Source organism: Gobius niger (assembly GCF_951799975.1).
Source record: "Gobius niger genome assembly, chromosome: 3".
Taxonomy (NCBI): domain Eukaryota; kingdom Metazoa; phylum Chordata; class Actinopteri; order Gobiiformes; family Gobiidae; genus Gobius; species Gobius niger.
This window is the reverse complement of record NC_136854.1, coordinates 22675520-22692587: the sequence shown is the minus strand read 5'-3', so window position 1 is coordinate 22692587 and position 17068 is coordinate 22675520. Positions and strand designations below refer to the sequence as shown.

The following is a 17068-nucleotide window of genomic DNA, read 5'->3' as shown; positions in this document are numbered from 1 at the left end:
TTAATAATATGGGTCTTTGGGTTATTATTAACTTGCCGGCAAACGACGATTTATAAACGCAAACGACGCATATTAAAAGTCATAAAAGCTATTAGCGCGAATAATGAAGTTTGTCCTAAATTGCACCCAGTAGAACATCAAAACAAGGAAGTAGTTCAAAGGGAATTTGGGTATGTCAAAAAAGAAACAACATAAAACCACAAAGAGCTTCCCTACAAAGGAGAAAGACGTGCATGCAACCCCTGAAAACATGAAATGCGAAGAAAGTTGCAATACGTTTTTTTTCACCATTCTGGCTTTGATAATTGCCATTTGTGTCGTGCCACTAACTGCAGAGATACCTAGTTGTAAGTTGTTTTGTGTGTTGTTGTGTGCGTTTTCGTCTCTGACTCATGTTGCTAGCATAATAGTTTTATCCCTTGCGCTTTGACCTAGATACCTTCTGAGCAGTTTGAACTTCCCTCTGGAGTTGTTTCACGGATTATTAAATCATGTGACCACAGAGGCTGCAGCTGTAGCCATAAGCCCAAAACCCTTTTCCTTTAGTTATCAGCTAGCTTGCTATCCTAGATATCGCTGAGCAGTACATTGATGGTGTTTGTCATTAGTTGATCTATAGTCTAGAATGCAAATTACCATCTGAGGGGTTATTATGGGAGTAGACGATGCAGTTACGGAATTCTGTATGCATGTTACGTACCTCAGTTTGGCACCGTTTTGCCCATTTGTCGCCTTCTCTTAATATTCATTGACTTCAACAAAGGGAAACAAATCGGTGTCTTTCTTTTAATAAGCGCGGTGCAAACTTGAGAGAAAAGTAATACGCTTATCTATTGTTCGCATTCGATCTAATGTGCTCGCTGGAATTTTATTGTTGCTTCTCTCTCCTTTTTCTTTTTCACAGCTGGCTTTCGACATCAAAAACACAGTCCTCTGAAAATGGATGAGGCATCACTTAAGGTTTACAATGAGCTGGCCGCGGATGTTTTAGTAAGCTGGATTTCTAAAGAATGTTACCAGGTTAGTTCCCTCCCAATTGATTCTTCAAATGTCTGTTATAAGCTATAATGGTTACAAGAGAAATGAGGCTGTGTGACAAGCAACCCACTGCTTTTTAGTGTCTATATCAACAACTAGGAGTTGTAACTGCAGCTCCCAGTCCCGGTCAACCCAGTTCATCAGATTTTGTTGTGAGTACACAGCATGAACTTACATTAAGGCTTAATGACACTTCAGCGAAGCAGCTCTGCAAGTAAGCCATATTAATATTTACCAGACTAATTTCACAATATAACAAAAACATGTGATATGTCTGCAGATGTTTTATTGGTATTTGCTTTAATTTGATTCTGCAGTGAACTCACATTCCACTTTGGAGAGCATGGAAATTACTCTCTATGGATAAAAAATTTGAACAACAACTCCGAGGCTGATTGCTCTATAGTAACAGATGGGGACCCAGTGAACAGTTACACACGTGAGTCAAATATCCGTTTGAAGCTAAGCCCATCTTTGGATCAAATTGAAGCCACTAGTAAGGAAAGCATATTTGTTCTGTTTTCATCACAGCTATCCTTATCGCCTTTTTTGTCATTGTTGGAGTGGTCTTACTTTTTGCTGTTGGAAGAACACTGTCAGGGTAAGGTATCAGTTGCAGACTACTGGTGCATCTAGTATTGGTTTAAATTCATTTTTGTACATTGTTTATAGACTTGCAGCAGTGAGAAGAGTGTACTTCCGACTGACAGGTTCTATAGAAACTGAGAGGTTGATAAACTCTGTAAGTTTTATGTATTGTAAATTCTAAAACCTAAATGGTGTTTTCAAAGTCGATGCTCATACATTTTAGGAACTTGGCTCTCCTGAAAGAACTGTTACTACAATTGCGGACAACATCCTGCCTCCTCCGCCCAGCCCCAGCAAGAGGCTTCAATCACTCGATACATTCAGAGGGTACATGGTTATGACTTTTGAAACACCTCTTTTATATATTTGGACAAATGCTTCTGAAAGTAATCACACATACTTTCTCGCAGCATTTCTTTGATTGTTATGGTGTTTGTAAACTATGGAGGAGGAAGATACTGGTTCTTCAGGCATGCAAGCTGGAATGGTGAAGCAAGCTAATTTACTGATTTTGAGTGTAGTTATTTTATAATACTAACACTGTCCTTTTTTTTTTGCTTCCTTGTAGGTCTCACTGTTGCAGATCTAGTGTTTCCTTGGTATGCTTTTCTGCTCTTTCATTGAACAAATGCGCCACTACATGACCTAAAACAAAATCTCAAAATTCCTATGTATGGTTGCTTTCTACTAGGTTTGTTTTTATAATGGGAACCTCTATTGCCCTGTCAATCAACAAGATGCTGCGTTCGGGCTCCACTCGTTCCTTTCTTCTGAAGAAAGTGCTGTGGAGGACCATGTTGCTATTTGTAATTGGAGTCGTCATCATCAACCCAAATTACTGTCAAGGACCCTGTTAGTAAAACACACACACAAACAAACTATGTGATATAGCATTTTATTTGAATATGGAAATTATATTCTCAAATGTTTCCTTCTCTAGTGTCTTGGAACAACCTGAGGATTCCAGGGGTGCTGCAACGTCTGGCCTGGTCATATCTGGTTGTAGCATGTTTGGATCTTTTAGTGGCAAGAGCTCACCTTGATATTATCACAACGGTGGGCATTCATTCATTTCATTCATTCAGAGACAACAGTGCACAATAAAAGAACACTCAGTAAAGTTACTTAGTGTAAATGCACCAGTCATGGTCTACATTCCATCGGTAGTCCTTGTACATTTACAACCAACCACCACTGCTATATACAATTTCCCCAATACAACAGTTAATACTTTTATGGCCTGATTAAGTGTTAGAGTCACAAGATTGATTAGCTTTTAACCATATATTGAGCTCTTTTTTAAATGCTGTAAAAGTGGGACACTCTCCAATAGTAAGAGTCCTATTCCCACTAGTGCTGCTTTCACAGGAAGTGTTTTGTCCAGTGGTTTGTCTGAATGGTGCCTCACAGTCCCCTCTAGTGGCTGATCTGGTTCTGATGACTCTTTGTCAATAAATTCCTCCAAAGGGGGAGCTAAACCATGGAGGGATTTATTGAAGAGGCAAACTGTTTAAAAATTCAAAGAGTTGTGCCATCAACACACAATGAAGATGAGATTTAGCAGCAGTGGTGGAAACAAAAGGCCTGATTTGTATTTTATTTCAATATTGAAAATATTTTCATGTACCCCCCTCACACATACACACACTCACCCACCCACACTGAAGGTTTTGTTTCCTGATTGCTTACATGCTGTTTCATGTGTGCTTTTTCCAGGATACTTGGTGGTCACCTGTTCTTGACATCTTGCTGTATTGGCCAGCCTGGCTGTGTGTTCTTCTCTTAGAAGTGTTATGGCTTTGCCTTACTTTTCTACTTCCTGTTCCTGGCTGCCCCACGTAAGTGGACGGTGAAATAAGTCTCGGGGGTTTTGAAAAAAAAAGTTGAAGCAGCAGTTTGCTATTTTGTTTTAATACGTTTGTTAAAGGAATAGGCCACCGTTTTTACATACTGAGATATGTTCTTACCTAACCTTAGACGAGTTAATATATACTCATCTGGTCTTTGTCTGTGCGCTCTGTCACGCAAACGGAGCACATACGCAGCCTCTCCCACATGTCACATAGCTCCAAAAAAGCTCACGATAGAAGCTACCAAGCTCTTCCACGTGTTCCCTATTTAAATAAAGACTTCCCCCCGCTCACTTCCGTCAATAACCTTTAGGAGTTACTGCGCGGACGTTGTGCTCCTCGTATCATTACGCCTCACAATATAGTCCCCCTTTTTATCTGCTTATAAAATCGACATGTTACATTTCTGTGTAAATATACTTCGCATGAAAACACTTCACGTAACTTTATTTAAATAGGGAACACGTGGAAGAGCTTGGTAGCTTCTATCGTGAGCTTTTTTGGAGCTATATGACATGTGGGAGAGGCTGCGTATGTGCTCCGTTTGGTGACAGAGCGCACAGACAAAGACCAGACGGGTATATATTAACTCGTCTAAGGTTAGGTAAGAACATATCTCAGTATGTAAAAACAGTGGCCTATTCCTTTAAGTAATGATGTCATTGCTCCACTTCCGAACCCAATGGAACGTTAACCGTATTCACTATAAAGGGATTTTAACCTGCTATAGAGCAGACTAATGCTCTAATGCTCTTTTTAAACATCTAATCGCAAAGAAATATTATACATTTTTTTAGTAAATCGTTTCTGGCATTAATTATCAAATTATTTTTTCCATTCACAATGCCTGGCGAAATGGGTTGTAAAACAGTTTGTGACCTTTTATTAGTTGTTATTTCAGCAGGAGATTGAGATAAAGTTGAGTTTGTCTATGGTACTGCCAACAGATTGGACCCGGAAGTAGCTTATTATTGTGTGATGTCACACGTAACAAACGTAAAATTGACAGGTCCATCAGTTAAACAGCTACAGCTTTTTTTCCCCAGCCTAAAGGAAATTTCTTATTATTAAATTGACAAGATGTGTCAGAGGTAAACCAGGACATCACTGTAACCTAGTATTCCTCATACATTGCCCACAGTAAATAAAATATACGCAAAGCTATTTAGATCTATATTACCTACATTTACCTATTTTGATACTATTTATGTTCACTCATTGGAAATGAAAAGAGGCTTTGAGTTGTGATCAAAGTCTTTTAGTATTAAACAAATGCTTTTGATGTTTAAACAGTGGCTATCTCGGTCCAGGAGGAATTGGGGATATGGGTTGGTATGCTAACTGCACAGGAGGAGCTGCTGGATATATTGACCGGTGGCTGCTGGGAGAGAAACACATCTATCAGACTCCCTCTTCACGGGTTAGTGAGCAGCTAAACAAGTGGAACAGACCACTAGATGACCAATTTAGTCTTTCTGTAACTGCTCATGTTGGAAGCTTGGTCTTACTCAACCAAAGACACAGTGACATCTCATTAGAATGATCTCATTCCATTTAAACTGACATGTTTTTCTTTTTTGCACTAGGTAATTTATGCAACGCATATCCCATTTGATCCAGAAGGTGTTCTGGGCAGCATTAACTCAATTCTTATGACTTTTCTTGGATTGCAGGTTAGAAATGTAAAAATCACTTTCACTATGATTTCTATTTTATAATTTTCCCAAATCTTCTTTTTTTCCAGGCCGGCAAAATCATCCTACACTACAGGGATTTACCCAGAAGTATAATGTCAAGGTTTCTTATGTGGGGTCTGTTTTTGGTAAGAATGTATATTTCTAACTGTACTGGTGTAATTAACTACATTGTGTAAAAATGTAATAGTCTAAAATTGTGCCCTGTTTAGGGAGTCATATCAGCCATTCTCACAAGATGCTCCAAAGACCAGGGATTCATTCCTGTCAATAAGAATCTATGGTAATGTTAGATATACACTATCTTTGAATTATCTTTATCTTTGATTGTGCACTTTGATTATATTTAATATTGCTACTTTTGGACTAATTGACTCCTAGGTCCCTGTCATATGTGACTACTTTAGCCTGTTTTGCCTTTGTGCTGCTACTGCTCATCTACTACATTGTAGATGTGAGAAAATGGTGGTCTGGTGCTCCTTTCTACTATGCTGGTAATTATTCAACTTGTGTATTATTCACAATTCATGTTTGTGCTTTTATGTTTGCATTAACCGCTTACCATATTTCAGGTATGAACTCTATTCTTGTGTATATGGGTCATGAAGTTTTTGAGGAATACTTTCCCTTCCGTTGGCGAATGCTCAACAGCCAATCCCATACTGAGCACCTCACCCAAAACCTTGTGGCAACATCATGTTGGCTCTTCATCTCCTATGTACTGTATAAGAAAAAGATCTTCTGGAAGTTATAACTTTGAAACCATCAACCTAAAGTAGTCATGTTTACAGTGGAGTGAACAATGCACATGCTTTTTGTTACTTAGGGTGATACATTTACAGTTTCTGTATATGTAAAGAAGCTTAATTCTGCCAGATTCTCAGGACTCTTAAAATTACATTTAACCTTATGATAATAATGTTTTTTTAATGCATAGTTATAATCTCTACAGAATTCCTAATGTTTGTGCTGGATTATGGATTCTTTTACCTAGTTTTTTTTTCCATCTACTGTAAACCAAAGGCTTCTTTACAATCCTGTCACAAAGTCACCTTACAGAGTGCCATTTATGATAACTCGTATTATAAAGCAGTATCTAGATGCTGTACATTTTTACTTTGTTAATCATTACTAATCATATTCTTTTTATACGTTTTGTAATTTTCTATAAATCGCTGTTAAATGCAGAACAGTGCTGCTGAAATAATAAAATGGTCATTTTATAGTCTTGTTGATTTAGTCTGTTGACTCGATGGACTTGAACCAACAATATGGGATCAAAATGCTTCTCCATGAAGGGAACTAAACATCTTTTCCCTCGATATGGGTGGTTTACACTTTACACCCCGGGAAGTGTTTTAAGCATGAAACTTTCTGCATTACAAAACTAAAGTCCATAAAGAAGAAAGTCAGACTTGGTACAACATGATGCCCACTTCAAAAAAGAATTTTGTTATTTTTCTTCGCCACTGTCTCCACAGGGTCTTTATATAAATCAGTGGTTCTCAACCTTTTGGAGCCGCGACCCCCATTATAACCGGTAAAGGGGTTCGTGAACATTAGCCTAAATAATAAAAAAAAACAAAGAAAAAAACAAATGGCTGAAGTAAAATTCATCAAAGTACGAACAAATAATGGTAAAATAGCAAACACATGTTACAATAAAACATTAGATAATATGCTAGTGAAAATATGTATATTTTATCTAATCTGGCGACCCCCCAAATTTGTCTCACGACCCCCAGGTTGAGAACCACTGATATAAATAGTAGCTCTGCACACCTAAGAGAGGATGCTTAACTTTGAAACAAAGAGAAAAGACACATTTTTCACAGGGTCTTTATGAAATAATATAATCACGGTGGATTAATTTGCTTATTCACATTGATTCAACCAAACCTAATATATATAAATGCCATCTGCCAGGCATAAGTTTTTTATCAATTGTTTTTTTTAATTGCATTTTGTCTTGTTTTACAGTCTAATCTAAATACTTGACAGTTAACATTTAACGTATGGTGAACTCCCAAGAACTTGAAAGTACGCATGTATCACCCGTGGCATGTTGTCGACTTTATTGCACAACGTAGCGTGGGAATCTAGTGACAGTGCAGTGCAATCAAGTGCAATGGTTCCCTGTGAGTGCGGCTCGCTGAATCATTGTCTCGCGATACGTGCGCCGTGGATTATTCGTGTCTATTGTGAGAGTTTTTCGGTTCTCGCGTGGCTATGTAACTTTCCCACGCCTGTTGTTTTGGCGTCTGCCCTCTCTGCCCGTCGGCCCTCCCCCTCCTTCACCCTGTGCCCCTCACGGCCTCACACACACACCACACCTCCCCCCGTTTTCTCTCCTTTCTTCCCAGCAGTCTGCTCCTCGAGTCTGCGGCGCTCTCCGTTTGGTGCAGGGGGGTGGGGAGGGATCTCGCGATTGTTGGACTTTTCGGGGGGGAGAGTTATTTGGAAGATGGCGCCCGTTGTTACGGGGTAAGTGCAAAAGTAAAGTCAAACTTTTAATCAAAGAGTTGGTTTTAGAGTTCAAAAGAGTGGCTGAACCGTCCCGCGGTTTGTCCGATGAGTGCAGATGAGAGTGGCGTGTGAAGTAGAGCGCCTAAAGTAGAGCGCGCAGAGTAGGAGTAGAAACGGCTTGGGGCCACTTGCACAAAACTATATATTTTTTACATCGTTGTGGTTCACTGTCATTGACTAAATTTCCGCTCACATTTACAGCTGGTCTGACTCAGTCTTGTTATCTCCATTTGCTACATGGAGCATAGTGTTGCCAGGCATTATTATTATTTTTTATTCTTATAGAGTATCGTGTCCTTAATAATGCTTTTGCAGAGATTCATCTAAAAAAAACAAAAAACTAAAAAAAAATCAATAAATGATAATAAAGGAAAATCTTTCTGAAGACATACATCACACTCATTTCTGTGATTCTTCTGCTTTGGATTTGATCTTTTGCCTTCAATGTTTTGTCCTGCAGTAAGTTTGGGGAGACTCCTCATCCTCAGCGTTTGACCAGGTAATGGACAAGTATTGATCATGGTGTAAACGGTTGCACACAAAGTATAAGCACGTGTCCAAGTACTTTTTTCTCTTGTGTTGTTTTTTCATCTCAGAGAGGCTATGAGGAATTACTTAAGAGAAAAAGATGACCAGACAGTCCTAATTCTTCATGCAAAAGTAGCTCAAAAGTCTTACGGTAATGAGAAAAGGTATGTAGGATGACAATTATTAATACATCGCAGCTATTGCAGAAAATTAAGTTGCTATAATGACTGCGTGTGATGTCCTAGGTTTTTCTGTCCACCACCATGTGTGTACCTGTTGGGCAGTGGCTGGCAAAAGAAGCAGGAGAAAATGGAGAAGGAAGGCTGCACAGAGCAGGAGGCCCAGCCCTGTGCCTTCATTGGTATAGGTAACAGCGAGCAGGAAATGCAGCAACTTAATCTGGAGGGAAAGGTGTGTGTATATAATGACTAATATATATAAAAATAAATGTTTTGGTCAGTTAACTATAATTTTTCTCGATAATACAACAAATTAAGCCGAGTCATGTACGTTGTCTATTTCAGCACTTCTGCGCAGCAAAGACACTCTACATCAGTGACTCGGATAAACGGAAACACTTCATGCTTTCTGTGAAGATGCTGTATGGTAACAGCGCTAACATAGGAGTGTTCTTGAGTAAGAGGATAAAGGTTATCTCCAAACCATCCAAGAAGAAACAATCCCTCAAAAATGCAGATTGTAAGTTGGAGACTCATTTACTTCAGAGTGTTGTTTTTATGTTTGTCCACAAAATACATTTCTTTTTACTTTTGCAGTGTGCATAGCGTCAGGGACAAAAGTGGCCCTGTTTAACCGCTTGCGTTCCCAGACTGTCAGCACCAGATATCTTCATGTGGATGGGGGAAACTTCCACGCCAGTTCACAGCAATGGGGAGCCTTCTACATTCACCTCTGTAAGTTACATAACCAACACACACTGCACTGCCGCTCATTTGGGATGATTTTCCTGACAAGTGAGTACGATTTTGATAGGATGTCAGGATTTACAGGGGCCAAGACAACTACATCTACTCCCAAATAAAACATACATCTGGTTTGTCCAATGTTATTGTTGTGCATTGATATTTAGAATCTATAATAATCCACTAGGCTGGGCATGTTCCTGTGCTCCTCTCACTTTGGCATTTTGGCCCTTTGACCCAGGCACTTCTATACCGCGCCCCCCTCAGTTCAGCTCCCTTCACACTGCTGTGGCCCCTGTCTTTGAATAGCCATAACTGACTTCTTTTCAAAATTATTTCTATTTGCTAAATGCCAAATGAATGGGAGATAGATTTTTTAAGGCATTTTTTGTTACTTCTCCAAAGTCAGACGTTTGCATACACTAAGATTACTATAAGCCCAGGAAACAAGGTCATGTCCTTGGAAGCATGCACAAGTCTGGGTCATCCTTGGGTGCAATTTCAAGACGCCTGAAGGTGCTATTATACGTTAAAAGTTAAAAAAGATGGAACTGTCCAGTTATCATACAGATCAGAAAGAAGGCGGGTTCTGTGTCCCAGAGATGAACGTGCTGTGGTCTGAAATGTGAATATCAACCCAAGAACAAATGCAAAAGACCTGGTGAAGATGCTGCCTGAAACTGGCAAGAGTGTATCATTTTCCAGAGTGAAACAAGTACTGTGCCGACATGGACTGAGTGACTACTCTGCCAGGAAGAAGCCCATACTCCAAAAGAAACACGAAAAAGCCAGACTGGAGTTTGCAAATTAAAAAAGGATAATGACTTGTCATGTTTGGAGGAAAAAGGGGGAAACATTTTTCCCAACTGTGAAATACGGCGGTGGCAGCATCATGCTGTGGGTTGTTTTGCTGCGGAAGGAACTTGTACACTTCACAAAATAGATGACATCATGATGAAAGATCACTATGTGGAAATATTGGAGCAACATCTCAAGACATCAGCCAGATAGGTCTTCCAAATGGACAATGACCCATAGCATACTGCCAAACTGGTTACAAAGTTGCCTGGCCTGCCAGACATTCCTCCTTTCTGTTCAAAAGAAGAACCGCCTGGGCAGCTGCTCGCAGCCAATCATTTCACGAGTTTACCCACATCGGTCCAATCACGCACCAAGAGACGGAAGCCGTCACCTGTCACCACCACGCGCTCTTCCAAAGCATTAAAGATGTCGGCACGACGACCGTTACACTGTATTCTTCTGCTCTTTCATCTGTTTTAAATAATTTGGAAAATATTAAAGGATCTGTATCATGCTGTTTTGGCCATTCCAAAGTAAAGTATAGGCATTTATATGATATATTGTACCACTACCACTATGGAGCACTATTTTTTGTGATAAATATAAGTATTTTCTGGAGGTATTCTTCCAACCCGGCAGATGAAACGCTTGGATTCGGTTAACTCCGCCCCCTCTCTCCGCTCATGCAACTTTACCGCAGTAGAAATATAAATATCACAGCAAAAATAGAATTTATTTCACAATGCAAGTTGACATCTGCAACACAGCTTCGTAAATTCGTAATACACACAAGCTAACACGCGTTTTGATTGACTCACTGCTCTGTCCTGGCTCCATCATCAGGGTTTGTTTTCTCTGCAGGGGCAGCACGGGCGAATCAGGCACTTCCTTTATTATTATTATTATTTTTTCTTACGATAGTAATAATGTAAAAATTGTTTTACAAATTAAAATCAGGCCCTATGCATAGAATTAAAGGGGGTATTATGCTTTTTTTAATCACATAGCACCAGTCTATAGCACACTACAATGATGACGAAACCTCCTGTTGGTCTGTAAATGCAGTAAATTAAAATAACTGCCTTGTATAAAATTGCTCTCTCAAAATGGCTGTAGCAAATGTCTTGAAATACGCCTCTGTCTCTTTAAGAACCTCTGACCCTTTCCGACACGCCCCCTCCACGCACTGTCTGTGGCATCAGTGGGGAGGGGGTTCTGCTGAGGAGCAGTGATTGGTTACTCGGCTGGTGATGAAAGCTCGGAGGCGTCTCCAGGAGGTGGGGGCGTTCCTAGGAGGACTCAGGCAAACCTATCCCTAAAATGGCTGCCATCAGAGTTTTTACAGATTACTCAAAAATATGTGAATGTGCCAAGGCAACACTTCAGGCATGTTTTTAATGAGGGAATGACATAAAAACATGATGCAAAGCTTGAAAAAGTCGATTTTGCATAATACCCCGACTTTAAGACATTACATTACAGACGTCGAGCACTTCTGTTCCGCTCTGACGACACAACTGAGCAAGTCAAAAACCACTCTGGGGTGTTTTTGATAAGGAAATAGCATAACAACAATGTTGAAAGCTCCAAAATGTCGATTTTGCATGATATAGGCCAGACTATATGTCATGAAATGTCAATGAAAAAGCATGTAGTTTGGCAGGCCAGGCAAGTTACAAAGTGGCTTAAAGGGGCGAGATGCAAGTTCTCATTTTTATGCATGACGACACTTAGGACCAAATTAATACCTTTTTGAGTGACAGTGCAGGCTTATATAGGCAGACTGGTCTGGGCTCATTCCACACATTTAGGACATGGCTGCAACATGTAGGGGGAGGAAAATACATAAATTTAACATTTAACATTTTCAAACTCCGTCTCATCCCGTTAAGGATGACAGAGTCAATGTTTTGAAGTGGCCATCACAAAGTCCTGATCTCAATCCAGTTGAAAATGTATGGGCAGAGCTCAAAAAGCATGTGCACACAAGGTGGCCTACAAATTTGGCTCAGTTACACCAGTTCTGTTTGGAGGAATGGACCAAAATTCCTGCCAACTATTGTGAGAAGCTTGTGGAAGGAAATCCAAAACGTTTGACACGAGCTATACAATTTAAAGGCAATGCTACCAAATATGAAATGAAATGAAATGAATATAATGAAATGTACTGTAAAAAGTAATATAAAACCGTGTAGAAAATGCTATTTATCATTCTTCTGGCATTTAGCAAAGTTAATTCTGGTTTCATGCCAGACAGTAAGAAAAAATGCATGTGTCGTGCACTATTTTTATATAGTGCATGTAAACATCCGATTCCCAGTGTATGTTCAGCAGATATTGGCCTACTAGTAGGGCAAATATATAAATAATATATATATAAAGTATATTAAAGGGACTAGATGCAAGTTGATCATCTTTATACTCACTACTGTCACCTCAGGACTTGCGCGTAGCTGCAGGTTCTATATTAAGCTCGTGCATGACAGCACTTTGGTCCCGAATTAACAGCTTTTTGAGTGACAGTGCAGGTTTTTAGAAACAGTTGTGATGAATAGAGTGTTACACATTAGGACATGGCTGAAACATGTAGGGGACGTAAGAATACTTATTTTGCAACTTAACGAGCACAGAGAAAAGGGGCAGGTGTGTGAGCACCACCTGGGCTCTATCTGTGCTGGTCCCTACCTAATGCATTGGCTCACACTATGTGTTTGGGCTTCTTCAAGTGGTACACAAAGTAATTTGCAGTATTATAGACTTTATGAATCTTTTTAAGAAACAATTTAATGTTTGCTTTTCTAGATTAGACTAGACTAGAATGCATTTAAGTTGGTGTTTGGTTGAGATTATGTTGGTGTTTGGTTTAGATTATGTTCAGTCCTATTTAGGTATATTTAAGACCTGGTTTAGTCCTTATTTGATCCTGATAAATGCCTGCATTACTTAGAAGGTCAAATATTTTATGAGGTACTTCATGTGATAAAATTGAGAACCAGTGACCTAAATAATTGCAGACTTTGCTAATGGCTAATTGCAGCCATTATAATTGTGCAGCCCTACCATTTAAATCCATGTTTGCTAATATTGGTTTTAAATATTCCAGTGGACGATGAGGAGTCTGAAGGGGAGGAGTTTGCTGTGAGAGACGGATATGTTCACTACGGACAAACAATCAAACTAGTCTGTTCTGTGACTGGCATGGCTCTCCCCAGACTGGTATGTAAACCTCTTTGACACATTCCTCACAATTGCTTACTTGTTTTGGAATCATGCCAATATATGGTGTGTTATGTCACAGGTCATTCGTAAAGTCGACAAGCAGAATGCATTATTAGATGCAGATGACCCAGTGTCTCAACTCCACAAGTGTGCCTTCTACCTCAAAGATACGGACCGGATGTATCTTTGCCTCTCACAGGAGCGAATCATTCAATTTCAGGTGAGGATCTGCTCTTTTTAAGCCACATTTTCCATTAATGAAACTTGATCTTAATGTTCCAAAGCCTAAAGTTAAAGGAAAGATCACGACTGTAAAGTCAAATTAACAATATATATGTATATAAATATAACATTTGTGGACCCCAAACTCTAACATAAACAATAAGGTTCAACATATGTGGGTTTCCTATGTTATTATTTTATTAAAAACTTGAATACATCCCTGCCCTCCATCTGAAACTATGACACTAAAATCTAGAATTAGAGACCGTTTGAGAACACCAGGAAGCCTAGCGAATGCAGTGTGAGTGAGTGAGTGGTTGGTGGTGGTCGGAGGGGCCGATGGCGCAGACTGGTTGCCTCGCTTCCGTCAGTCTATCCCAGGGCAGCTGTGGCTACAATAGTAGCTTACCACCACCGAGTATAGAGTGAACGAATAGTGCAATGAAAAGCGTCTTTGAGTGTCCAGAAAAGCGCTATATAAGAAATCAATGCATTATTAGAATGTCGTCAATGAACCCGGAATTTTAAATATTTATTTTACTCCAGGCTTCGCCATGTTCCAAAGAAGCTAACAAGGAAGTTATTAACGATGGTGCTTCTTGGACGATCATAAGCACGGACAAAGCGGAGTACACCTTTTATGAGGGCATGGGTCCTGTGCCAAATCCAGTCACACCGGTCCCTGTTGTGGAGAGTCTGCAGGTTCAGTAACAGAATTACTTCATATTATGCTTCATGACATTTTTTCTTTTTTTCCACAAGGTATGCAATCTTTTGAAAGTGTATGACAGAGTGTATAATACCTCAGATATGACATCATATAGTCTATCAATAATAATCCAAATGCTATTAGAATATCAAATGATAATTGGTGATTAAAACAACCATCCTTTTAAGCAATTTTGGTCAAAAGTTTTTCCGTAGCAGGTCTGGCAAATGTTTTTCTTTTAAATTAAATGCTTTATAATGTCGACCTGCTTGAAAGTGTTGAACCTTGCTTTTTTTTGTGTGTGTAGCTAAACGGTGGTGGTGATGTAGCAATGTTGGAACTGACTGGACAGAATTTCACGCCTAACCTCAGAGTGTGGTTTGGAGATGTGGAGGCTGATACTATGTACAGGTACAATAAACTCCACACTGATGTTCTCCGCTTGACTTGTAATCTGAGTGATATTTTAGTTGTGACCCTTAGAAAGGGCAAGGGGCAGCGCTGTTGGTAACATGTGCCATTCTCTTTGAGGATTGAGTGAATGGGTAGTTTCATGGACATACAGTATGAGTATAAGAAAATAACCGTGTCATTTTATTTATTTAACGGGACAATACAATCAGACAGTTACAAAGCAAAGTTTGCAGCTGATGTAATCTACAAAGAGTTTATAGTTATTGCTAACTCACACCTAGTAAATGACTAGCCATTGACTAGTTATTTACTAGTCATTTCACAGTAAATGACAAAAAATGGTCTTGATCTGTCTCTTCTCAGGTGTGGTGAGAGTGTGCTGTGTGTGGTCCCAGACATTTCAGCCTTCAGAGAGGGTTGGCGGTGGGTGCGACAGCCGGTGCAAGTCCCTGTCACACTAGTGCGGAATGATGGAATAATCTACTCCACTGCACTTACTTTCACTTACACCCCTGAGCCTGGCCCGCGGCCTCACTGCACCGCAGCTGGAGCTATCATACGCTCTCATAGCACTTCTTCGTCGTCACCTGCCTCCTCTTCACCGTCTTCTCTGGGCGGACTGGGGGAAAACCACGGGGCGTACAGTGGCAGTGATTCGGGCCTTTCATCAGGAGGCTCAACTATGTCGCTGTCTTCATAGTCAATATTTTTTTTTGCGTTGAGTCATTTTCCAAAGAGGCCTATGGACCTGCAAAAAGTGCACAAGTAACTCTTCCTCAAAGAGAAATGATCAAAACGTACTTTAGTGAGAGCTGCTTGGACGAGAATTTCCCTCTGTAGCTCCCTCTTGTGCATTAGGATGGACATGGCAACAAGGAATGGATGGAACTGTGAAACCAAATGTATTTTTAACACAAATGCAAATTTGGTTTGAAAGCTGTTATAACTCACTTGCTTTCATTCCATTGAGGTCAAGAGCTTGCCAGGGAAGATTTCACTGACCAAGGATTTGTTATATTATTTTATACATATTATATTTTATACACTTTTATGGAGGTACATTTTGGATATTTTTGTAATATAGTTAAATTTCTTTACCAAATAGAAAGCAGCCTATCTCTAGCATCCTGTCTTTGACATTTTTAATGGTATTTTCCGGAGACGTTATCGTCACAGATATGCTTAACAACTATGTCACAAAACGCCTTCAGGGCAACTCATACTCCAATCAGTTTCTTTTTGATTAAAACAAACAAAACAAAACAGCCTTTGTAATTAACATTCATGCTATTGGCCTTACAAACAACTTTCGATTTAGTTCAGGAATATAGAAACTGGCACTATGTATTAAACTGTATTGTTTCCTTATAGAACATTAAATTATATTAAGGGTGCATTTTTCCTTGAATGTGTTCGAGCCCTTATTGGACAGTTGTTGCCTGGGCATGTTTGACAGGATAGAGGTCAAAGCTAGCCCCACTATTTTTAAACAGAGACTTGGATTGCTGCAATGAAACCTGACTCTGATACTGTCTATGTGTGTTGCTCTATGATGTGTTTGTGTCTTATAAGTGTTAAACTTTCAACAAATCATTTAAGTACATTGTGACCACTGTAAGTTTTGTATGTCTAATCAAATTTCCAAAGGCATGTAGAAATGACAGCAGGGCACATTTAGATGTCCTATTTAATTATCCACATTCACTATTTTGAATTTAGATTGAACGTAAGTCAATGAAGATGGAAAAAGTCACTTCTCTTTACATGATGAAAAAAAGTAAACCTGAGCTCATCCTGGTTCTCAATGGAAACCAAAGACTAAACCAAGTCTAAGCAAGATACACACGTATAAATTAAGACTAAATCCGGTTAAATGATAACCAACCCGGTCAGGACAAAATTATCACAATAAACGCAAGTCAGGTGGTTAAGACTTTGAGAAACATTTCCTATAGTAGAGTGAAAAGTCTGATTAGCCTTACGAAAACTTCAACACGTGCTACGAAGCAGTGACCTAAATGTAGCCCTCAAAGTATTTGGGTTGGGGAACATCTGAGGAAATGTAGCTTGGTGTCTAGGGGCCCGGTTGGTAGAGAGAGGGGGCGAGGGGGGAGGCCAATTCCGCGCAAGAACGTCGCATCTGAAAATCACGCTGGTTTGGCAACCAGGTGACAGAAGTGGAGAAAACAGACTGGAGTGAAAGAAGCATCAGCTGGCCTTTGTTGTGAGCCATAAACAACAAACCCGAGAACCACAACGAGGAATTGGTGCGCAGTGGCGACCCAAGCCAACGTCTACTCAAATGTGTTTTTGGATAACTTTTACGCACGGCGTATCTGTATGTGGATAACTCAAAGGGCACCAGAGATCTCTGTGTGAACATATTTTACCCATTTGGCTAAAGGCCAACCGGTAAGAGGGATTTCGCAAATGAATCATCGGTGTCACATCGCGCCCCGTTTGCACCCGTAATAGAAACACGGATCGCTTCACACTTGCGCAAAGGGAAACTGGTGCCATCCAAACGCGAGCTGAACCACTGGACTTACTTTTTTT

The 17068-nt window shown here is 39.8% G+C and overlaps 2 protein-coding genes across 2 annotated transcripts; both read left to right on the top strand.

Moving 5' to 3' along the window:
* Positions 1-136: 136 nt before the first annotated feature.
* On the top strand, positions 137-6228 carry hgsnat (heparan-alpha-glucosaminide N-acetyltransferase). Its single transcript, XM_079553537.1, has 18 exons — positions 137-347; positions 905-1020; positions 1119-1252; positions 1356-1477; positions 1570-1639; positions 1711-1780; positions 1850-1953; positions 2037-2113; positions 2195-2225; positions 2318-2478; positions 2567-2682; positions 3343-3464; positions 4770-4896; positions 5063-5149; positions 5221-5298; positions 5383-5453; positions 5552-5664; positions 5743-6228. Exons 1-18 carry the CDS (start codon positions 173-175, stop codon positions 5922-5924), a joined length of 1956 nt encoding a protein of 651 aa, XP_079409663.1. The 5' UTR covers positions 137-172; the 3' UTR covers positions 5925-6228.
* A 1289-nt stretch (positions 6229-7517) lies between these two features.
* On the top strand, positions 7518-16093 carry LOC306960944 (recombining binding protein suppressor of hairless-like). Its single transcript, XM_079553534.1, has 11 exons — positions 7518-7654; positions 8157-8195; positions 8293-8388; positions 8470-8635; positions 8749-8923; positions 9001-9138; positions 13052-13164; positions 13247-13387; positions 13936-14091; positions 14406-14509; positions 14876-16093. Exons 1-11 carry the CDS (start codon positions 7635-7637, stop codon positions 15210-15212), a joined length of 1485 nt encoding a protein of 494 aa, XP_079409660.1. The 5' UTR covers positions 7518-7634; the 3' UTR covers positions 15213-16093.
* Positions 16094-17068: the final 975 nt, after the last annotated feature.

Bases quoted from the DNA above. Each gene is read 5' to 3' on its own strand.
- hgsnat (XM_079553537.1), top strand. From the start codon at position 173: ATGTCAAAAAAGAAACAACATAAAACCACAAAGAGCTTCCCTACAAAG. The intron at 1,021-1,118 runs GTTAGTTCCCTC...ACTGCTTTTTAG, and splicing joins TTTCTAAAGAATGTTACCAG to TGTCTATATCAACAACTAGG. The intron at 2,683-3,342 runs GTGGGCATTCAT...TGCTTTTTCCAG, and splicing joins ACCTTGATATTATCACAACG to GATACTTGGTGGTCACCTGT.
- LOC306960944 (XM_079553534.1), top strand. From the start codon at position 7,635: ATGGCGCCCGTTGTTACGGG. The intron at 7,655-8,156 runs GTAAGTGCAAAA...TTTGTCCTGCAG, and splicing joins ATGGCGCCCGTTGTTACGGG to TAAGTTTGGGGAGACTCCTC. The intron at 8,389-8,469 runs GTATGTAGGATG...GTGATGTCCTAG, and splicing joins TCTTACGGTAATGAGAAAAG to GTTTTTCTGTCCACCACCAT.